This window comes from Antedon bifida, chromosome 4 (genome assembly GCF_963402885.1).
Source record: "Antedon bifida chromosome 4, ecAntBifi1.1, whole genome shotgun sequence".
NCBI classification, from domain to species: domain Eukaryota; kingdom Metazoa; phylum Echinodermata; class Crinoidea; order Comatulida; family Antedonidae; genus Antedon; species Antedon bifida.
In genome coordinates this window covers 4,933,493-4,959,219 of record NC_136229.1, presented here as the reverse complement: position 1 = coordinate 4,959,219, position 25,727 = coordinate 4,933,493, and the positions used below count along the sequence as shown (strand labels likewise).

Here is a 25,727-nt window from a genome sequence, read left to right as displayed (position 1 = left end):
TATTCTATTGTAGTGGTTAAAAAAGATTGTTCAAAAGGAGTTGCAGATTGATGGTTATTAGTCGCGTGGACGCGACTCTATAGTTTACTATGTCGGTCGGTCGGTCTGTCGGTCTGTCTGTCGGTCCGGTATCACTATGCGTTTTATCGCTTTTCTGTACTTTTTGAACTGTTTTGATGTACAGAAAAGTTTTAAAGTACATTACTTTTTGAAAGTTCATTTTTTTCTGAGAGCACGCGACTTATGGCTGTTGGCCTTGTATTAGTCTAAGTAGTCGTATTCTCCAATCATCAATCAGTCAAAAAAGTGATAAGTGATATTCACTTAGATAAGAGGACTGTTTAAATTTAAAGATGTTTCCTTCCTTAAATGTGATTGGTGAATACGTCCACAGGGTTGGTTCGTAATATTTGTAAAGAGCATATGTTGACTATCTACTACAACCGCATATAAAATAAATAATATACAATCTTTATAATTTGCATATCATCGGAATTTATTGATTTCAAAATTATCAACTAAGCAAAAACTTAGGCCGATGTCTAAAATCAGATCATATTTTTTCTAAATCAATCATTAAACGGTTTAAAATATTGCATGGTCAAAGTCAGCAGAGTCTTTCCTCGGTAAATGTAATCATTAATACATAGTAATAGCGATATTGTTAATTATTAATTATGAAGTTATAATATTTCTATCAATTTGTTTTAAAAGTATGTTGGTACATCGACTCTGTCTGCTCTCCTTTTCTAGCCCTCCTTTTCTAGCCCTTTCTTGACGGACAGTTCCTGGCCTTGGCCTTGATTGCTGCACATTCGTCCGCGTTCTTAGAATCACAGGCGACCATTCGACATCTTACAATTACCTATCAAAGGAATCATAGTACAGTATTAGTTTCTTTAATACAATGTTTATATCACAATGGCGCTGGCAGGTGGTAAGATTGTGTAGGATGGTAGTACCATCCACAATGGGCTACGACCAGCATGCATCTAGTACCATGAATGCATTGCATGGAGAAAAAAAATCATTACTCGTATGTTGGGGTGAGTTTGGAAAAGTATTCAAAGTATACGGATCTAGTAAATCGGTATTACTTACATTGTGGTCCAATCCTTTCTGGATCATTCCAAATGACGTAACGCTGATTCGTTTCTCGTTTCCGGATCCACTGATTCTTACGGTAGGGTCGACGGGGCAACTGTAAAATAAATATGGATATGAGTATAGGTACAGAATATAAAAATGGTAAACGAAATGGATTGTCTGTTCTGATCAGTTATCAATAAAAAGCCTCAAGAAATTGCTTAAAGAGTATTGGGATAAAGCGTAAATTTGCAACTCTACCAATGCAGTTACAACTACCTTTCTCATATCCGTATTTTCCGTAAAATTCAAAACTTTTTATCTTACTCCAAAGTCTCTGTCTTGTAGTCATTTACATATACATACATTGTTTAAATAGTTCTGTAAAACCAAGTCTGTATACTCTACAATATGATTTCCGTTATCTTCAAAGGAATTAGTTTATCATTGTAAAAGAAATTTGTTTGAAAGAAATAACTCACCCATTTTCAATGAAGACATATGGGTCATCATATCTTGTGCATGTCTTGTCTTTAGCGAAGGCGCGACAGCTGTCGATCTCAAGCTCGTGGGCAGAGTTGACAGCATGTCCAGCAAAGTACAAGACATCTGTGAAGGAAACGTTAGGGAATCTGTTGGTAAGGACTCTGGAATAAGACCTATCGCTGTAGATAGACAAGTAGGTGCGCATGTCTCCAGAATTGGTGAACTTCTTGGTGTCAACGCCGTTGTTGGAGTTGAATTGGTTGTCGTTTACTCCAGTACCAGTAACGTCACAGACGAACTTAAGGTCAACCTTATGGGGTTTTCGTGTAGCGGGAGCACCAGAGAAGATTGGTTTTGGATCACTTCTGAGGGTATTGATGTATCGCATCTTCTGTTGACTAAGACGCTGTAGAGAAAAAGTGTAAATATTGGTGAATAGCAGTGTTGTAGTAGTAGCAGTTAATTTGTTTATAAATATTATTAATCAATGATTTATTACAGGATCAATGATCTTAATTTTAGAATAGAAACTGGGCGGTGGTCTCGCACGCCACCCGATGAACGTCTTTGTAAATGCGGCGAAGTGCACACCGAGCTTCACGCATTATGGGAATGCCCATTTACTGAATACATTGCCATAATCTTGTGTTTTTATTTTCTATTGAACCTTTATTACTGTCAAAATTTGTTTTTAAAGTTAGTGAAAATATTATCTAAGTATGTTATTGCTATTTACATGCTTGTATCGCCTACTATTTGTGTGCCATGTTGGGCACTGTTATCCCCAGTTGTCAATAAAGAATAATAAATAATGATAACACTTACTTTGGATTTAGTTCCGCATTCGTCATAGAACGTTGTTACTGTCATCCACTTAGAGTTTCGGCTCTTGGCTGTACATTCTGGATCATGAAGGTGGAGAAGTTCTGGTGCCATGTCATCGACGTATTTGTGTGGAACGTGGAACGTCATGCTGTAGTCACCACAATCAACGTATGGTTCTGGTGGAGGTGCTGTAAGAAGAAACGTTTTTAGAACTTATTACAAAGATGGTATAATAGAAGGGAAATAGATACCTTAAGATGGAAACATAACGAAAGTTTATGCAGTAAATCAAGTAAGAAGACCGTACGTGATTTGAATCCCCATGTTGTTGGTGGATTTGGTTTCTTTCCTGGATCATCGCCGCCACCGCCGCCTTTGCCACCCTTTCCTTTTCCTCCCTTTCCTCCTCCTCCGCCGCCTGAAAGAGCTGAGCCCATTTCGCTTCTGCAGGGTGATGGATTGACTGCCATTACGACGCCACCGTCCAGTTGAAGAGTAAACAGCATGCCGTCTTCAATGCCTGATGGTTTGTTGAATCGAAGGATGGTTGGGTCATCTGATGGGAATTCTACATCACTGGATTTAGAGGCGTCAAATTTAGCCAACACTTTTTGGCTTGGAAGTTCCAAAATTGAGATGTATGCAGTGTTGGTTGGTCGAACAATCTAAAAGACGGTTGATAATAAATTATTATCAGGCAAATGCACAATAAAGAATGAATGAAGAATATAATGTATTTCAACGACGTGTTCAATTACTACCATTTTAACCAATGTATTACTTACCTTTTTGTTGAATTTGATTTTCCATACTTTTTCCTTAGCGGTTTCGAAATCTGGTGAGGGAATAGATTCTTCTGGAATGGCCATTGGTGGTGGTTTAGGCTTGCATTCAGCCGTTTGGAAGGGGTACATCAAGCCTGGATTAGGACTTTCTGCTGGAGCGTTACCACAGGGGTCTGGTTTGTAGACAATAGCTGTACCTGAGTCAATCTCAACGAAGTATTGCACACCATCCTTGAATTTGTCTAGTGGAGGTTTGAACTCAATTATTGAACTCTCAGCTCCTTCGACAAATTTAATTTCATTAGGATCGGCAAAGTTGAATTTGGCCAATTCTTTGAAGTCCATTCCCTTTCTGTACTTGAGTCGAGCGTATGCTGGTTTGCGTGGTCGAGCAACCTATAAATTAAAAATTGTTCGACATTATTAGGCCTAAAATTAAAATGAATATAAAGTATATAAAGTTGGTTAATCAAGTGACCTTGAATTTCAGAGAAACAGAGAAATTATTTGTGTCTTTGGTTATAATTAACGATGATGAAGAGATTTGTTATCACACCACAATTTCCCATAACTTAATTCTTCATGAAAAAATAATTTAAAAACCACAAACACATAGATTATCAATTCCACACCCACATTACCAACATGAATTACTATTACCATAGTATACTTGTTTGGTATTAACTGACCGAGAGAATTACACACAAGTACACTACTACCAACCTGACAATAATAGGCCTCTATTTTTACATTACTGTTACAATTAACAAGCCAATGTTTTAAACTATAAACCCAACTGAATTGTAAGGACAGTTGTATGTTGTGTACATTTAAAACTTTAGAGAATCGAGCCTAAGTTACATTCATAGATGAATAATAATGCTTACTGGCTTGTTGAAAGCGAGTCTCCATGTCTTAGGCATTGGAGTTTCTCCTTTCTTGTTACCATAGACTTGTCCTGGTTTAGGAATTGACTTAGCCATGAGTAACTGAGCGGGTTCGGCTTCTTCTTTGTCCTTGGGCAGATCCTCTGTAGAAATATAATGAAAATATACAGCGTGAATAAGTTTATGAATAAACCTCTGTCTAAACTATCAAACTAGTTTGACAAAAAAAGTGTGATGTGCCTAAATATGGTAGTGATATGACATCATCATGTCCATATATGGGCACATCACATTTTTTGTCACATAAAGTTTAATAGTGAAGACAGAGCTTAAGATGTTGTTACAATGGAAGAGGAAGAAGGAAGAAGTTTCTATATTTTTAAATTAACACAAAATATTTGGAATTTAAAGAATAAAGATTTATACGTACTTGAGATCATAATTCGGCCACATACCGGATCACTTTGTACCCTGAACAAAAACAATAATAACAATATTATCATATCTAATTATTTAATGAAAAACATATTTTACAGATATGCTAATACCAATAATTTGAAAATGTCTATATAGAGATAAAATAATTATGTCTTGATAAACAAACTAACCAGTTGTTATCGAGAGCGGTGTAGCAGAATCCGACAACTCCTTCTTTTCTGCCAGCTGTGTAAGAAAGTTCCATAGATGCCTCGCTTCTTGGAAGGCTAGTGGTGATCTTGGTCTTCATTCCTGCTGGGGGACTCATTGGCATAGCAATGATACTGTAAACGATTGAGAACATTTTTAAATATCAATGATATTGATTGCTATAGAAATACAATAGTAGGTAAATTAATAATTATGTGTTTGAAAACTTCTAAACTTACGTTTCGGCGTCTGATGCTGGAAGAATTCTTGCTGTTACAACTCCTGTCCATTTCTCACCAGGTCGGATGATATCACAAGATGGACCTTGCACCAATGGACCTACACAGCTACCGGCTGTAAGTGTAGATGATTTAGTATGATTAAACTTAGTATATTAAACGTTAGAAACAACACTACGACTTCAAAAAATACAACTGTACTACATTTACTTGATAAGCCTCTGTTCACAAACTCTGCAAAGAATGAGGATTCTTCACCGCCTAATATTATTGATGGTTGTGGAACCGAACCCTTAGACCACGTACAGTAATACCTACTTAAAGTATATAACTATTGCTATACCGTATAAAGTAGACTTGTTTTTGATATTCGAGGGAAGGACAAAGGCAGGATATTAATTATCGATTGATAATCATAATCGATTGGTATTGATTAATACTTACGTTCTGTTACGTTTAACAGGAACTGGAATGGAATTGTACTCAGTGGCTCATTTGATTTCTTGTTCTTAAAATCTTCAACCATGATGGAGGCAGCGTACCAACCAGGAATACCCATCTTAGGGAATTCCAATTCACATCGATCCTATTGAGAAAAATATAATTTAAGTTCAAAATCCAAATAAAGTAACCAACATAACGAATTACCGTACACTTTCTACAGTACAGTATATTATTATAAACGTAAAAATGAAAAGAAATTCATATGGTTGCAAAAAGGGTCACTCCAATGAGTGTAACCTTGTGGGATTCTACAAAACTAAACAAAAATCGTGTTACCGAAATAAACAAAAACAAAAACGAAATTTTACAGGATTGTTTTTACCTTATCAAGAACTGCGTAATCGGTTGCCATTCCGCATACATGTTGGTCACTTCCGAATTTGGGTGGACATTCATTTTTGGCATCGACGGCCCATCGACATCGTACAATATCACCATCTGGGTCAGATGCTACAGTAAGACAAAATGTCAACGTAATTATTTGTTAAAAGTGTTGTTGGTACAATATACTGATAAAAAGTAAGTTCAAAACTTTGACAAGAAACGAAGGTATACTTATGTATGTGCATGGAAAGAAAAGGTAAGGTTTAAGAAAGCAAATAAATGGACAAGCAATAGAAAGAAAACCGAAATAAATAAAGAAAGAGTGATCGAAAGTGGAGTAAAGGAATGAGAATGGAAAAAATGTGAAATGAAGGAACGGAACAGCAGCGAAGCTAAATGAAAAAGAAAGAATGAAAGAGAATGTTACGTAATGCAAATTAAGAAGGATAATGAATGTAAATTAGAGTATTTATGTTGTGTTACCTTCAATTGGAATAACACTTCTGCAGCCAGATCGTACAGTGAATACAGGCAACATAGTGACAACGGGTGAATGTTGGTTTTTCTTAACCAGGTCTACTTTGGTTACCAATCTCCAGCAACTTCTTCCGGCAGCGTTTACCAGGTCAATCCAGTTACTGGCAGCTTTACATTGGGATTCAGGTTCTACTTGATAACTGTAATAAATGAATTCATTTCGAGTCTGAGGTTTCTGTTTGTTCTACAAACTATCTTAGATTAAGATTGGTTATCACTAGGACGCAGCGCAAGGACGTGCACAACGCATGTAATTTGACCAATCACGACGCGATAGATCATTGGAACTGTCGCTAATGATTTGTCAACACGCGTTGCGCCCAAGTGAGCACCAAATGTTAGTCTTCTTTTCTTAACTTATTTATGATAAATCGTTATCATACATCATTATAAAATAAACGCTATTGAATCACTTTAAAAAGCTGTAGAACTTACAAAAGTGTAAATTGTGGTCTATCTGCGGTAAATTCGGCGTATCCTTCGACAACACTCCAGTCTTGTGTTTCACTATAACCAACACAATCATAGGTTAAAGGTCCTGCAACCTTATTGTCTCCGGCGCAGTCAATACATCTCAATACACCATTGTATTCACCAGTCATAGTTTGGCCAATGTTCTTGCATTCATACTCAAGACCCCATGATCTCTTGGCAGCCAACCTCCACTTTACTCTAATCTAGATGAAGTAAAAAAAGTGAAAGTGCAATTGCAGACCTTTCGACGACAAAGTGATGAGGAGAGGTTAAATGATTCGAGTTAAAAAAAGGGAAAGAAAAAGAAAAAAGCATAAAAAAGAATATTACATTAGTCAAAGGAAAGAATTTAAGTGATGATATCGAATAATTCTTAATTGCTATTGTCTTATGTATTACGTTAAATTATACGTTATGTACTATTATTTATGTTGAAAAGAATGTTGAATAGAAACAAAAATGGTTCGAGTTTCTTAGTTTTTAGGGGCATTATGATTTGCTGTCTTTTTATATTTTATCGTCCTAGTGTATGGCACATACGAACATACTGTATTAACATGTCTAATAGAGATTGTACTAATTCATCTAATAAAACGGTTATTGTTTTTAGTTCACATTGCACATCTGTAGACAATCATGTATACAATAGACTTACTTGGTTTTTACCCAACTTCTCATAGCTGAAGGTACCACCACGGTAATGGCTGGCCTCTACTGCCCCCAGAACAAACACCAGTGCGAAGAGTACAATACCTTGCATTTTCGCTGAAATGAAACAAAACATGTTAATAAAATAGTAAAACGATATATATAACTAAACAAGTTTGAAAAGTACTTAATGTACCAATTGTATTGCCTTTGAAAAATAACAATAATAATAATATTCTTATCAATCTTCTTTGGATGTTTTTACATAAACCTTTTGCATAAACCGTACTAATAAAGATCGTTTACTATTTGAAAAGCTAGGCCAATTAGGGGTTTATTTTTTTAATGATATGCTCTACGTGTTTTAAAAATAACGCTTTTTTATCTAAACATTGCATTCTATACGGTATTAAATCAAACATAATGTTAAATAACTAAAGTATTCACAGTATTCTCATTATCATTTTTAGAAAATCGAAATTCAAACTATGGAACTATAGAAAGCGTGTTTTTATGAGTCGTTGTTCTTGCTAATCTTCCAAATTTGTAACTGCAATCATTTTGAGAGAACTGATACAAATCGTGGAAAAAAAACCAAAAACTTATATTTGTAAAAAATCCTAATCAACTGAATATACTACTGTAAAATATACACAAGGAGAACTTTTCTTTGCGTATACGAAACTTTATGTAACAAACTTTCATTTAATAATTCTATAGTGTAGGTTGTAAAAAATTAGGCCTATAGATATAATATCATTCTGATATTGTCAACGAAATGTGTCAACGAATTTACAAAGCCATCTATATAAATAATACTTGCTATGTTATCACTATTTCTAAAAACAACTATTAGGCCTACTATCTAAAGAATTAAATAGTTTGTTCTTTCAAACAATTTTATTTAAAAATCTATAACTGGTACTTTATCTATATTTTTCGTACAGTAATACACGTTACTATATAAAACAAGTTGAACATTCCTACCTTGTGTTTAAACTCCTCTGCTAGATAAACTTCAGACGTATGGTACGTCTGCCGATCTGATGCTGAAACTTTCAAACAGAGGCGTTTATATATCTTTTTGGTTGTCATTTACTTCATTACGTCATCAGTTAATGATGCACATTTTTGTAAAATACATGTGGATTTCTCATTAAATTGCATTATATTAATACGGCTAATATAACACAAATATACTTTACATTATTGAGTTAATATACAAGTTATTTGATAATGAACTTTTAATCGCTTGCCTTACTTTATCTAGAACAGTTTTGCTGACGTTTTAAAATTTAATATATGCCTAAATCCTAACAGATGGTCGATTTTTTTATGATTTTACCCATTGTATTTCGTGATGATATTTCTGCTGTAAATATGGTTAAACTTAACATTACAATAATTAAACAATAGTTTTTATTCTGTATATACATGGTACACATATTATCCAATGCTGGAAGAAAATATAAAGATGATAAAAAAAAAAGATCTGGATTCTTTTCACTGCTGAAGTTAAAAATCTAATAGAAAATGAACATATGTGTAACTTAAGGCACAACGTAAATGGGGTGCAAAAAAGGAAACTCTGCTACAATTGCTAGCATGAATATAGTTTGTATGAAGTGCTTTTTCATATTTTCTAAAATGCAATATTTTTTTTTTATTTCTCAATTACAAATTGTATACGAAGTAGTATTATAATAAGATGACATCGGGTATGAAGCGTCTCACATACACACAGAGCCAAAATGGCATCTTGGACTTGCACAGTGTATGGACTCTAACCTTACGATTTTGATTAAACATATCATTCCATGCTATCATCCTTATTATCTAGTTTCAAACTTTTGCCTTCCTCTTTTTTCATCTCATCCTTTTTGTCTTGGTGGAAAGGGAAGATATTTTACATTCCTCCTCTGAGTTTATAGCCTCTCTACACGAACATGAACAAGATTTTATAAGTACGAACAAGGTTGGTAAAGCAAAAAAAAAGTTTAAAAAGTTAAAAGTTAAGAAAAGCCACTGCATTGGTTTTGTTTTACTATTGTATTTAATGTCTATGTATGTATCGTTGAGTGTACATACATACATGTTTGGTTTATAATGTTTATTTGTATGTAGATTAAGTTGACTGCATCACTAATGAGAAAAAGCTTTTTTTTAATTACTAAAAATATATTCATTTCATAATATTCATAACTTAACATATACAGTACATCTCTTTAAGTTTTTAACATATTTACTTAGCGTATTAATTTCTTAGCGTATTAATTTTTTTTAAATAATCATTTTAGCAAAAAGCTTGCTAATTATTGCATAAACTAAAACGTAAATCAAAATGTATTTACTGAAGTAACTGCAGTAGAATAATGTTGACACGGTGATTGGTCATCCCAAGAAAACATACTGTAGTGGGGAACCTAATGTAATTCCGTTAGATTTTAATGCTCAAATTGAGTTCTTGGCAGTTTTGGAATCCTTAGGACAAGTATAATTCATTGCAACTGGGGGCCGACCCTATTTTGGTAGTAGCTGATAGTAGCTCCTATTTTAAACCACGTACGAACGTAATTTGTGTGACAAATCTTACAATATTATGATAAATCAGTCCAAAGGTACAATTTATAATAATAGCATATGGCAACCATATTGGAATACAAGATGGCCGCCATTAAAAACGTATATAATGTATGCATTTATGTATTTAATCAAATAAATAAATAATATTGAGAGATCAAAGTATTAATATATATATATGCCTATATATATATAAGTCAAATTACATAACATATAATTTCGTAATCCCAAATAATTAAAATGATTGTTTGTTTGATCTAGACCTTTTCGCATAATGTTAAAGGTAATTCTGGTAAAAGTACACATTAGACTCAATGAACTGGTGTGCCTTACAGTACATTAAAAAAAGTAAAGTACATTTACACTAAAACATGATTATGATTGAGAGAGAAAGAGATTACCTTAATTACTAAATGAGATATAACATATTGGCTCCATAAAACACGAGACATAAAACATGTTGGAAAGTAGTGGAAGTATTATAGAGTATCATAGCTAGCTGAAAACAATCACATGACACGGTAATATGTTTTCAAGGGTAGTGGCTTGAAAAAGAGGGTATTAGGCTAAACGACACATCTGATCCACGTCAAAACACCCTGCACCAGAATAATGTTACCGTTAAATTTGAATTCTAAAAACATTTCTGTTGTACATATATAGCTTTGACACATACCGTATTGAATAAACTCCCTCTTGAATATACGTCCCTCATAGAACATCATTTGGAATAAACGAAAACGACCCGGGCGTTTATTCATTTCCTCGAACAAACGATATTGTACTATTAAACACACCTTTCCATTTGTACTAGAATTTATCTATTGATATGATCTACAATTTACCAAGCCTTTTTTTCTGTCTTAAGTAGGTTCGACCAACTTTTATTTCCTCATCAGTAAAAAATGTTCATATACAATGTATTGCACTTGATATAAATGTAATAGTATAATGCAAATACAACTGACATTATTTAACTTTCAATAAATATTAATAATTATTATCAACTCTCTCACTATTGCATTTTTAAATACAATAGTAAGAAAGAAAATAAAAAAAATGTAAAGAAAATCATCTTTTACCAAGCATTTTGATACAATTTTTACTGTATTTTATCCCTATATTAATTATTTTTGTCCATGTTACCATATTACACCAAAAAAGTGTAAACGCCTCCCCCGAATAAACATCTCTCTCGAATAAACGCCACACCTCCTGAACAATAAACGCTCTGGACGAATAAATACGTTAGTTATAGCACAAGTATGTATATTTGCTTTATTGTTATATAATAATTATTATACTCATTTTGTATTCTTTGTAAAAGCATCATAGATCACACTAATTCAGTACCATCATGCATTTTTCTGGTCGTGCGACATTCGTATGATTTAAATGAAGATCAGTGATGAGGATTGGTTCTCAATATGAGGCAACGCAATGACGAAAGCGCAACGCAAGCGAATTGACCGATCACAAGTGACAGTACGAATAGTCCATCGTACGTCGTATGACGTAATGTAATGAAAGGTTGATACACGGAAATATCATCACTATCATTGTGAATGAGTTTTAACAGTAATGAATCATCAGACAATTATTTAATACGACTTTACCACACGTGATAAACTCATCATCATACATAATGGAATTTAGAATATATGTTTAAGTGGTATCATTTAGTTTGTTGTCAATAAAAAGTTAATATTAACAGTCATATAGGCCGAAATCACGAGGGGTCAGCATTTTAATACGTAGATGTCATGTTACTATATATTAACGACAATTTAAGACTGAGAGTGGATTAAGCGCCATTTAGTCTAATTTTTGAAATCCTATATTAGCCTTTTATAAGAAATATTAGTTTAGGATTTAGCAATAATTGGATGTGTCCGATAATGTTGGAGACAGTTGAAAACAAAATACGGCGAAGGATGAGCATTCCACAGGGAAAACTACTGTCCTGTATCCATTGAATGAGATCAAAAGCACACGGTAGATGTCACTAGTAGGCCTATACTGATCAGTTTTCACTAAGTTTGTGTAGGTTATGTTCACGTAACAACAAGCTGTTTTACTTCGTGTTATTGTGTCTCTTGAGCTGAGTTTCCACTATGGACGCCACACAAAGGATGTAAGCGCAACGGCGCAAACAATTTTGACCAATCACAAGCGACGGATTATTTTCATTGGTCAACTCGCTTGCGTTGCGTCTACGTCCTTGCATTGTATCCTATTGGCTTATCCGCTTTAGCTCTTAAATTGTAGGCTTATAAAAGGCTGAGTACCTACTGTGATGTTGAAATTTCATTTTTATTTATTTATTATCTCAAAGGCAAATTTCTTTTTTTTAAATGGGTTATTACTTATTTATTTATCATTATTTTATTTATTATTGGCACATCACTCGTTTTATGGAATAACTACTCTAGTGTTTTAGTAACGACGTTTACCGCCCTCTGGAACGACATCTATAATTATATAAATTTACGTAAGGGCAAAATTCGGTAAATCGTTACTTTTAGAAATTTTAGTCGATGGTATATAAAGTTGGTTCATACGTTCGGTACTGATTTTAACCACCTAATTTATGGGCCCTTTTGACAATACTGTACTCCTGTACTGTAAATACATATTAACCATTTTTGGTCGCCATTTGAAGCGCAAATGCCTTACTGTGAGTCTGGGTATATAAACACATATACAAATAAACTTTATTACTGACAGTTTCAACGTTTGTATTAATTAGTAATTACAAAAAATATAAACGTCGTAGTGGTGTATCGTGACATATGTACTTTACTATTTCAATCGACTATGACAGTGACAGTTTCAACAAAGTATTAAATCGTAAATGTTTTATTAGTGGTATATTATTTATAAATCATGAAAACAAATATTTCAATACTGAGTGGATAAGAATATATTTAAAAATTGTTCCTTCTTACACCCATCCTCTTCCCCATCCATCAACCCTAATGTTACATACAAAAACTGGGTTTTGTTTAAATTTGATTCATTTTCTGACAAGTATTTTTTTTCGGAAGTAATTGCTAATTTTAGTTGACTACATACGAATCACCGTGTCTATTTATTCGTTCCTGTAAACGATGTATTTTATAGTCCTGCCGTTACGTACATTTGAAATCGCCATTTTTTTTACGTTGAAATTACTATAATTCGAGAACCATCTAGTAGATATAAATAAACTACGCCATCCTAACACATTTAAAACAAGTACCGCACAGGAGATATGTTTTCAATCGTTTACTCGAGTTTCGTGTATTGAGGGCGGCTAACTAGAAGCTACGTTATTTCACTGTCTGTTAAGGGGCCCGTTTTGGAAATAGGCAATTTTACCAAAACAATTTTGCTGCTCCCCATAGTCAATTGTTATCAACAATTTACGGTAATATAATTTGATAAATAAACAATTTAACAAAAAAATCTTGCCATGGCTCTTAATTTCGAATTTTGACAGACATTTTATAAACTAAAATGGAGCATTATTTTCGAACTTGAAGTTAGTATTTGAACATTTATAATCAGAGAATGGAATTCTTCTCTCGTATATTGAAAAAATTGCTCTTTTTTTAAGTACGCGTTTTGTTTGCAGACGTCCGGAAGAACTATATTTTTGAAGTCCCATTTTTTAAAGTCATTTTAAAGAATATCAATTATTTATGTAACGACAACGTTATTATTAATACGATACCTCTAACATTAAGAGAGTTTATGATTAGTATCCCATTAGTTTTCGAGATAAACATAATTATGTAAACGATCACGTGGTATACAAATCGCGTGCAAAGTTATGACATATGATAGTTTCTTCAACGGCGTTTTAGCCGCTAGTTACGATGGCTTGGAAAGTAGATATCAGCCCAAAATTGAGGGTTTGAGGCCCTGCGTCGCCGCCGTGATGTTTTACCCTGTCTAAAAGCCTACTGGGCCTAGTCTCATGTGAGTTTGGAACTATTAACTTTGGTTATTAAATTTGAGTTGAACATTTTCAGAAGCAAGATGAATTAACATAAGTGGACATGGACACCCTAGTCATCCTTAAGGTTTTTATCATGTAAAGGTGGAATGAACTTCGCTGGATTTGACATTCACCAATACAGATGTAAAATTATGAATTTACATCGTTATACATTTAAAAGACCAGTTTAGGCGTACAATACAGACCTTACCTTCTTAAACAGTTGTGAAGTCTGCAAGGACTAAGATTTAGTCCTACCGTATTCTTAGCCCAACGCATTATTTAGTAGGAAAAAATGTTTTTAAAAATGATACAAAAGCATTATAAAGTTTACCTAGGACATTACTAAGGTCGTGTACAAACGAAAAAACAATTTTATTTCTCAAATTGTAATTCTTCCCCTATGGCAAATGATCGTCAACTTATGATGTGATTAAGTAGCCAATAATTATGATTATTAATAGTCGATCACGACAGACGTTAGTAGTTGGAGGTCGTTGATGATGTCAAAGATACAAATTCGGAGAACGGATTGAACATAATTTCATTTATTTCGAAGGTTAAAATAATATTTTGACGACTTAAGGGGCCCACATAAGGTGCCCAATGGAATGGCGCCCCCTATTGAATTTAAACAACTTCCGTCAATAAGTTTACCTCATTACTGCGAATTATGTTGCAAGAAAAACAAGGTAATACATTCAACATTTTTATAAGCTTAAGGGTACGTCAAGGGAAACGAATTACCACAGAATACCACTGGTAACATTCTAAAAAGACAAAGAAATGGCTTTTATGTGAAACACAATATGATTGATACTGAAAGTAAAACTGTGGAAAATAATCCAATCGTAACGGAGAAATTTAGAAACAAATTATTTCTAAAACAAAATTAACAGCTATGTATTCTAACGTAGTTTTTTAGTCGCGTGCAAACGCGACTCTACAGCTCACTATGTCGGTCGGTAAACACTAACTTGAGCACGCGACGACTGCAGCCATGTATATGGCCTTGTTGTTTCATTTTTAAGACTTGGAAGTAAAAAATCGTGATAAAAATATATAATAACAGAGTTAACAAAGTTTATAACAGATAAACATAATGCTAAATATTGGTTTATTATTAGTATATTATGTATCATAATGTAGCTTAACATTTAAATATAATAATACTTTTTGTTTGGTACTTGAGTTTTGGGTTAAAACTATGGGAGGCACCGGAGGTCCTTTTAACCACAATCTCGAAATAGTTATATGGATTAAACATTTTAAAACACACCACTGTACTGTCCTATACTACAGAAGTATACAAAAATGATCTCAATTTTTAGAAAAACAATAAACAGAAATAAAATATATATGATTTGATTTACATCGTTAAATATATAACCCCTGGGTAAGGGCTAAAAACAAACCTGGAATGCAGACAAAAATCATAACTCTATAGATTTCTGTCATAATCAATAAACGTGATATTTCCATATTTGTATGGCGCTATAGAACACGCCAATTGTATTATTAGTTTAACAAATTTTAACTCTATGCCGTGTCGGTGTTATATAACCAACCTCGAACAATATTTTGTCTGTTCCGTGGTTATCCATTTGCTTCTTCCCGACGTCGCTTGCGTGTATATTATGTTTCAGTCCTTTAGTTTAGGTACACTGTGATAATTGGTACAGAATGCTATAAATAATATTCGTGAGCATCGGTCCGTATCTGACACGAATCTGTTCAAATGCTATAGTCTTTGGAATATATTATTATTCACTTTTGACATTGATCTCACCCTCACCCGATCTCACCCTCACCCTATACCCCCCTCCCCAACCACCTCATCCCCAAAAAGAAAGTACCTAATTAATAAGCCCTTTCACTTATAGATTACATAACGTAATGTCGTTGTATTTCTTTAACAACATTATTGCATTTTTCGTAGTATAGTTTGAAGCAGATGAGAAGTTATGAGAAAAGAGGAAATCACAGAAAGAATTTAAGAGCTTGCAATTACATATGACGAAAATATTTTAACTGTTTTGTATTGAATTCATATTATTCACTACTATATTGATTGGTTTATATGTTGAGTGTTATTATACAACCTCTTGCAACTTATTATATTATCGACAACATTTCGTGAGTGTTAGACGTTTCTCTAGCAACTGTTCTGTTATTATCACAAGATTTGTTTAAGGCATGGCGGTGGTAAGTTTCTACAGGCTAGCACCTCCTCACAGCTGTACCCAGACCCCTGGAAATGAAACACCTGAACTTGAAAAGAACGGAAATCAGGGGTACAATGATCCACCTACGACAGCGAAAGGACACAGAGTGAACAATAGCCTAGACCATCTGCTAACTTGACAATCTTTAATAATGGCAAATTGTATTGAATCGATAGATGAACACTTTATAATTCAACATGGACACATCTGTTATCTTAGAAGGGCTGTAACGCGCTGAGATGAAATATTCTAAATTTGATTGTGTTAAAGATTATAACTAGTAATAACATTGCATAAATAGATTCGATAACAAAATACATGAGGAAACAACAGGATATGTCGTAGTAGGCGGGTTACACTGATGAAACGGATTTCACGGCTAAACATATTAATTAGTTTATTTGATTGGTATGCGGCAATAATAATTATATTATCTATCAAGAAAATATATTAGATTATATAGTGTATGGACCAACGTACTATTGTATCAAAGATTTCATTTTACTTCTATTTTGCGATTTGAAATCTAGAAAATACAATGTTATTACAATGAAGGTGCTAACTTGTTATATTATATATATGGTTATATTGTAGTTCATATTAACGAGTTAAAAAATGACTAGTAAAGAAATAATAATACAATTTACAAAAAATAAATTAAAAATACAATTTCTTACACCATTTTAAAGAAGAAAAAAGGCTATTTATTTGTTATTGTCCATTTATGAAAATATTAGAAAGATAATTTAAGTTTAAGTTTCTGTTTAACTTAATTTGGATAAAGCTTTTAAAAATGTATTTAAAAACACATTTCAAATTGTCAGTCTGCAACAAAATACATTGTTAATACTAACTTGAATGTCCTCGATAAATAATGTTTTATTTTATTTCAACATGATAGAATAGTTCAATATGTTACAATAAGTCACTATCAAGCTTCGGGCGTATGCAATAATACTGTACCAAAGTGCTCCAGACTTTCTATCATCCAGCCATCATATGGAATTACCCATCATGCCAAGCACCTTTAGGCAAAACGGCTTAAATTCGCTAAACCTATAAATATATTCTATAAACAATTGATATCTTTGTTGATCTGATGCCAAAAATGTGTGTCTATCAGTAGAAATCCATTTAAAGTTTATTTTTAGAATGTAACAATATAATAGGCGTAGTCGGGCAAAATTCGTAGTATTATTACACAGTACTCTAGTGTTTGTTGTTTCAGGCCCAATGCTTGGAACTATGTCTAACTGGACTTGTGCCACTACGTTGATGTCGATTAACATCAAATAATGTTTTGCAAGGATCTGGGCTCACATCTAATGTGTAATGTTTAACCTAGGGATACATCTAATCTCTTCAAATTATTTCCTTTAGTACATCGTCTGAAGGAATGTTGCGGTGGTATTTGTAAGAAAGGAAAGCAATAAAGAAAAACAAAGAGGAGAAAATAGTTTAAAATGTTATATGTTTTCTAGTAATTTCAATAAAGTTTGTTATAATATGTGTTTACTTAAATATTTTATTGTCTATATAATTTATAATGGTTTTCTTTTAACATTTTCAAAAAAAGTTTACTATTATTATTTGTATACCTGTATTTCATAATGCTCTATTCTTTTTTCTGAATTTGTTTTTTTCTTTTATGTTTATCTTATTTTAAATGTCTATTTTATTGTTATTGTTGTGAATTTATTTTCTTATATTTTGACCAAAAAAAACAAGAATAAAAGGCCTATTATGTAGGTATTGGCGTAATACTCCTCTTCATATTAATCCAATAAATTATTTTGCCGCACATTTGTAAAAACATTTCCTAAACCCTGTCTACACTATCAAACTATATGTGACAAAAAAAATATGATGTGCCCATATATAGATATGATGATCATATCACTACCATATTTAAGCATATCACTAACATATTTGAGCACATCACACTTTTTTTGTCGAACTAGTTTGATAGTGTAGACAGATTAATACAACTAATTCTGATTATAAACGTCTTCATCTAAACTACATAAAAGAACAAAACAAAATTGTTTAATACAGGAGTGACATCATTTATATGTCAGATCTGAAAATAATGAAACAAGAATCATTGTCTACATACAGTGCAGTAGTGACAGCTGTAACTACGACTATAACACCAAACGCAACAGTACGTTTTAACATCTCAACAAGTCAAAGATTTTAACGAATAAATACATAGAAATAAAGGACCAGAGTTGAACAGGACGAAAGTATGCAAAAACTAGTGATATGAAAATATACAAAATAGAATATCATATATTCGGGGATGCTACTGCTTGTAACTGTGTCAGAAGCGTTTGAGTGACAACACGAATGCAATAACAAGGCACGTCCAACACGATAACTTGAAACATCATGTTGACACATGATAGTGGTAAACGCGTTTTAATTCTGAGCTTCATAAAATAAAATGAGGCCAAATTATCTTGAAAGAGAAGTTTAAAGGCTCCATTATTAGACCACTGTTAGCGTCCGCGTTGGGACACAGCTATTTTTCTCGGGGCATGAATCACATGTCACAGCAACGTATCGTTCTCTTTTGATGACAACACGCAATGCATGTTCCTTGCCTCTTTCGACAGGTGAGTTAAGGGAGTTTAATGTCATTGTTATGCTGTTGGGACACTTTATATGTTAGAGATCAATATCGAGTAGCTAGAATGTGACATTGTATATTATACACTGATTAAAGTTAAAACATTCTATGTAACTGAATAGCATTGGCACGGTCCATAATTGAATACTGTACTTTACTTACATTGTACAAGCCACGGAGGATCAACCAATGAATTCGCAAATGGGGCACCTGGATAGAAGGATATTTCCATTTACAATTTCTTTAATTTTTTCTTTAAAAATGTATACTATTGCTGATATTATATGTTTAATTTAATCTTGTTATTATTGTACTTTCGTCTTTAAAGATATATTGTCCCTTAACATTTTGGGTTTTTTTTCAAATTTTTTTTTAATATGCCATTTTAATGTAACGTAATAGTTATTTATTTACTTTTTTTTACAGAATTGAATAACTTTATTAAAACTGCAAAATAGCCTATTTAAAGTATGATTGTATTAATGTTCGTTTTTCATGTTGTTGAGGGGACAACATCTTTAAAGTACAAGTCACCGTCCTATCAGGGTGTTGTTTTATTCTCCCAATTAAATTAATAATCACTAAAATAAAGTTTAAAAATAATAATTCTTTAAAAACAATGTTGTTTTCAATAGTAAATTATATCATTTCTATAAACAACTTAGGTTCATTAAAACATAAGTTCGTATTTTCATGTGTTTATTAAATTCGTTGTAGGTCTACATTACGCAGCGTATTACCTATCAAGGTCTCAATTTGTATAATTTGCCTTTAATTATCACTAGTCATACAACTTAATTAGAAATATATGCCAACATAAATATCTAAATCCTTCGCTAATAATTATTATAATTATATAAAAATTATTAAAATTGTAATATAATATTTCTTATTGACTTTGACAGCACCATAGGTAGCTAATTAATATTCTAGGCAACGTAAATAATTTGAATTTTATAATGTACAAATTAGGGTTTTATCCAAACAATTCGGCTCCATTGCGCTCATTAAATTTATTGGTAGGCCTCTGGGGATATGTGACACCTGCCCCAGACAAAGACCTTAGGTCAAATGTCAATGACTCGTTTATGATATAATTTTGAAATTTCATGTTACAGATTTGGTGAAAAAAAGCCACGTCATAATCATATGCAGCTTGGATAAGTGTAGTAGTAGGCCATTTAGTAATCTCATTTTTGACTAAGTTACATTTAGGGATATTAGAGCTTGAAATTGAAAAGGGGAGATGGGAAGAAAGAATAGAAAGATATTAGAGAACGTGTAAACTATGTAAAAAGAACATTGTTGAGGATGAATTTCATTTTATTTTACCATGTACATTTTATAATGATTTAAGAAACAAATTTATTCCATGATTTATACATATTTATCCTTCTATTAACAAGCTTGTTTATCACTTTCAAACACAAACTTTACTTATAATTTAAGAAAATACGTCTACTTTGCTTTAACTTTTCAAAGAAGAAACAATTAACTTAGGCCTAAGTTATAGTCTATTATGTTTTGTATTAGGGTCAATGGCCCATATACATGAGTTGAATAAATTCCCTGAAAAGGGAAAGAAGAAGACTAACGACCTATACTTTTGCACACAAATTACTTTATTACAATCTGCCATCTTTAAAAACATCATGGTCACCAAATAAGTTAAATATCTTCAACCGACGTTATAGCTGCTGTTTTCATAAGTACCTTATGGACTCGTTGATTCACAGAACCGTTCCTAATATTCGTAGTAAACTGTGGGCGATATACCAAACGCCAGGATTCTGAGCGTATCGAATGCAGATCAAATATCGCGTTATAATTGGTCATAATTCTGTAAACTGTTGAAATATAAATACGATTACTAAATAAATACAATTGCGTAACATTTGCATTTATTGTGGTTAGGGGTTCGCATTTCCATAAAGGTTTTATCATGTCATTGCTAGCTGTGATATCATTCCTCATTCAAATTAGTTGCGCTAACGTAGGCCTAGCCCTGTGGCAGCTCTCTTCGACTGCACTTTCTGTTTAAAATCACTTGGGTTTGCATAAAAGCCAGTAGTCATACAAAAGACAAATTGCTGGGGCACCAACATGTCGGAACAATGGTTGAACGTCCTCCTTGTAGACCACTAATACAAATTATTTCGACCACAATGGTAGAACTCCCGCTAAACAAGGGTTAAGCGACAGGTGTGATCCAAATCTCTACCCGTGCTTTATGAATACTCTGAGTACATTGGCAAAATAGAAAGCGATGGACAATTACGAACCAATTTGTATCAAATCTATCCCATTTTTGGTTGCGATATTTTCCAAGGACGTTTTTGGCAATTGTCCACAAAAATTAAGATAAAAAACGACGGCCAATCAACGCAGTCTTCTAGGAGATAGTTCAAAAGAAGCAATATCAACAATTAGATTATTTGTTTCATTTCAAACATTTCAAATCAGTAATTTGAGTTGTTCAGTAAATGTATTTTACAGAAAATGTATGTGAAAGTCTTCTACAGTGCTTCCATTTCTATTGTACACTGTAGACATTTTTGTAAAATAACATAGGCCTACAAGTTGTGAATTATCATTTTCTGTACTGGTCTTAAATATGACATTCTTAATGTTGTACTGTAGGTATAAGAAGACTTCATCTCCAATACATGTTATAGAGGGAGAGTTTTAAATGAATTGGACAAACACAGATTATACTATGAAATAATTAACAATGTTATTCTACTAAATAGATGTATAAGTAACATTATTCAAATTGAAATAATGTAATGACTTAGCATATTATTGACATTTTTCCGCTATATTGGCCAAAGTAAATGATTATTAACTAACAAAACATTTTATATATTTTTATGAGACATTCAAAGAAATAATTAAATACGGTTTTATGCGCTTAAGAAAAACAAACCAATAATAATAACTATAAATATTGAATCTTCAATTAAGGTTTAAAAAGGAAAAGCATAGTAATAAAAAAGTATCTTTAAATACAAATTATAAATTAATCAGAAAGATCTTGTCACCGGAAACAATGATCTGAAAGATAACACAATTTACAAGTAATGTGACTTAGTTTAAATACAAAACGACATCATGATGAGTCGGAAAGAAGGTATGTTCTTTACCGAACAGGTCACATATTTTCTTTCTCTGAACTTAGACATTAGTTATGGATACCTATGAACTGGCTATGAGGTTTAGAAACTTAATATTCCCGGCACAGTGTAATGCTTAAAGCCTTTCTCGGTGGAGGTAGAGTAAACAGCATGACCTTAGCTAGCCCAGGCCGACGTATTCAACTTCGATATACAACACGGTAGTTATATCATTACCGTGTCAAACTAAAGCCTTCGTTGTTTGTGGAACACACCAATGCCTCCTAAGTGCCCTTCACGCTAGGAACACTGCTTTATAAAATTCAATTTTTTAACTTTGTGAGATATGATTCGGTTACTTACGTCAGTAAAATAATTCTTTACAATACTGCATGCTAGGTTTTCGCAGATATAACCATATTTCTATGTAGATTTAACTAATTCAGTTTAATGAGTGACGTATGTATTTAATGTACGCATGTATCAATGACCGGTCACTTAGATTGTAAGCGAACCTTTAAGGAACTAAACTGCACTTTTTATTTTACTGCAGTTACTGCAGCTCTTATACAAGAGCGCAAATAAGGTTTATAAATTGTACATGTAATAACACAAATAAAAACCATCTGCGTAAACAATTAAAAAACTATGAACAATTTTTTTAGAAATAAAGAAACAATTGCGGAATATTTTACTGTAGTTTCTAATAATTTCAGCTTAAAGATGTATTGTCCCTTTGACTAATTCCAAAAAAATAAAAAATAAAAGATTTGTTAAAAAAATAATTTTGACTTCCAGTCAAAGTTTTCGATCAAAACATATCCCATAATGAAACGCGCTTGTTTGGCTACTCTGTATGCATAATCATAAAACTTCCTCACGATCTGTGTGAAAATACCTTCTCAACCGTGATGAGTTGTAAACAATCCTAATTAGCATATGCATAATGCGTACTCGTGGTTTGAAATCTTTGTTTACTTTCGCTCACGACGATTTTCCAGAAGAAATGTAATCAAACTAATTTACCTGTTAATTACGTAAACTTGTTGTTTTTGGCTCGAATTTTCGACTTAAAGTGAATAACTTTAATATTACTTTGATATGGCCAATTTAAATTTAGAATATTTTACCCTTCATTTATTTTGTGTTTCAAGGGACAATACATCTTTAATGAAAGTACACATCCGATTAAAGTAATTATTTTTCTAAAAACATAGTTTCAGATAAAAACATTTTTTAAAAAGTTTCACCAAGCAAACTTTTCTTTTTAGTAAAAATAAATAATATGGTTTGTTACTAAACTCTTCAAATATTTAAATTATTCCTTATTACTAATGAGTACATGCGAAAATCTACCTATGGTTTCATGCAACGTATGTTGAATAGTGGTAACATCCTTGTTGCTTGTGTTTGCAAACATATGCTCCATAACTCCAAAATGTATTGTAGATGGAGAAGCATTCTATATACTTAAGTTTAGAGTTTACGATCTTTCTCTTTCTGTTTATAAGTTTATTAATATGGATGATATTTCCGAAATAAAAAGAAATTGAATTGAATTGAAATTGAATTATTCAACTGCAAAAAGGGACGCAGTAAAAGAATTTCCTGGAAAAAATGATTCAGAATGGATTGTGTAAAACTCTTTCTAACTATCAAACTTTATGAGACAAAAAATGGTTTCTAAAATAGTTACTCTTATTATAATCGATAACATAAAATAATAATAAAACAATACATATAGAATCCTCAATATAAAAGATTAAAAAAAAAAAAAAGTTTTAGTAATAAAACAATTTCTATAAATTCAGAATCAATCGAACACTGTATTTCAGGTATTTAATCATCCATTTCAGTTCTCAAACACCCGGGGTGAAAATACCCGAAAATGGAAGGTAGACCCTTTAATTCCATCCGGGGTTGTCACGTCTCAAAGCTGGAATATTCGTGACGTCATGGTATTCGCCAACGCTTAAACAATACATAGGTTGTATTAGAAACTTACCTACGGCATTCCAGTCATATTTTGGAGCAAGAATGAAGTTAGGAATCTTTTTATATTTATCTTATTATATTATCATACCTTCAAAGAATACATAGCAGGGATATACTATTCTTAAAATATTTTATCTAATATGTTATATCAATACCATGGAGGAATCCATGGTATTTACTGTATATCAATTCATACAACCACATTTTCTTTATGCATTCTCGTTTGAACAGATAATTCTCTAAAGTAGGCTATAGTGGGGAACCTAATGTTCCAAATATCATTGTTATCTCACTTAGCAATCAAGGTAATATTTTTGATGATTAAATACATAAATGCATACATTGTATACGTTTTTAATGGCGGCCATCTTGGATTCCAATATGGTTGCCATATGCTATTATTATAAATTGTCCCATTGGACTGATTTATCATAATATTGTAAGATTTGTCACAAAAATTACGTTCGTACGTGATTTAAAATAGGAGTTACTATCAGTTTATCAGCAATATACGCATTCTCGCAATTTTAAAATATTAAGATTTTTATTTAATTGTGTATATACCCGCTAGTCTATTGTCATTTTTAATGTTCCACTTGACATCCTCTGTGTTGTAGACAGTGTTAACGTTTTTCATAACATTTTTTATAGGGCCTATATATATTTATAGGTGACGCGGTTCGTTTCGAATATGTAGGTTCAAACCGCCCTACAAAATACACCAAAGACTTTGTGAGACATTTTTAGTCGCGTGGACGCGACTCTATAGTTCACTATGTCGGTCGGTCGGTCGGTCGGTCGGTCTGGTATCACTATGCTTAGCACGCGACTTATGGCTGTTGGCCTTGTTGAAAGATCATACTATACTTTATAATAACGAACACATGAATAGGCCTACATAAATTACAGAGAGGTATCGCGTACGTTAGACAGCTCATTGACAAGATATTATTTTAAACAGACAAAGATCTCAAGAAGACTTTCAGACACAAATATTTATTTATATATTTTGAATTTCATTTTCTGAGGCAGAGTGACCGGCCTGAGGGTCAAAGTTTTATTTTGTTCTATGGTCATTCCTTGCCACTGTGTGTTTTGTATTTGGTTGATGGCTAAATGAAATTAACAAGATCTGTTTAAACTGCATACAATTGATTTAATTTAAAAATTTGTAATAAAAATTGTGACAATGTATTTTGTTGAAATATTATACGTCCGCGGCTTGACTCATTAGTCTTATCGCTGACTCAGTTAACAACGAACCTATTTTAATACATTGAAAATCCGGTTCTGGTGATGATGGTATAATACGGAATGTCTAGTTCTGTTAAGCCTGAGGAAATGGTGTCAGGCAATTCAACATTGTGACTTAATATCCATTAAAAGATTGTGTTTAATCTAGTTGTGGATGATCAATATCGAATGGAAGGAAGGGTTAATGATGATAGAATGAGCTGACCAGGAATACTAAGGTGTAAGAATGAATGCAGATGGATATCGAACAGATATAGATATTTTAAACTTAACCCAATCACAGAGGATCTCCTGTAAATGCTTTAAGAATGAGCCCTTGAAAGAAAAAAATACATTAATAAGTAGTACTACTAATATTATAGCGCCTAGTACAATAATTGTAAGCGCTATACACACACAAAATGATCAATAAAATAGATATAAAGATAAAAAAAATTAGAAAAGCAGAGGAACCATTCAGACCACTCCGTTCTCCGGTACTTTCAAGCTCCCATATGAGAGCTCACCGGAACAGTACTCACATG

The 25,727-nt window shown here is 32.7% G+C and overlaps 1 protein-coding gene across 1 annotated transcript; it reads right to left on the bottom strand.

The window, feature by feature from the left end:
• Positions 1 to 471: 471 nt before the first annotated feature.
• On the bottom strand, positions 472 to 8,512 carry LOC144841278 (uncharacterized). The gene is made up of 16 exons (XM_078697541.1): positions 8,410 to 8,512; positions 7,430 to 7,539; positions 6,736 to 6,977; positions 6,247 to 6,440; positions 5,762 to 5,889; positions 5,380 to 5,521; positions 4,936 to 5,050; positions 4,678 to 4,830; positions 4,500 to 4,540; positions 4,070 to 4,212; positions 3,183 to 3,578; positions 2,705 to 3,062; positions 2,398 to 2,585; positions 1,569 to 1,978; positions 1,102 to 1,201; positions 472 to 865 (listed from the first exon to the last, which is right to left on the bottom strand). The coding sequence occupies exons 2-16, from the start codon at positions 7,532 to 7,534 to the stop codon at positions 764 to 766; spliced, it is 2,817 nt and encodes a 938-aa protein (XP_078553667.1). The 5' UTR covers positions 7,535 to 7,539; positions 8,410 to 8,512; the 3' UTR covers positions 472 to 763.
• Between the last annotated feature and the right edge of the window lie 17,215 nt (positions 8,513 to 25,727).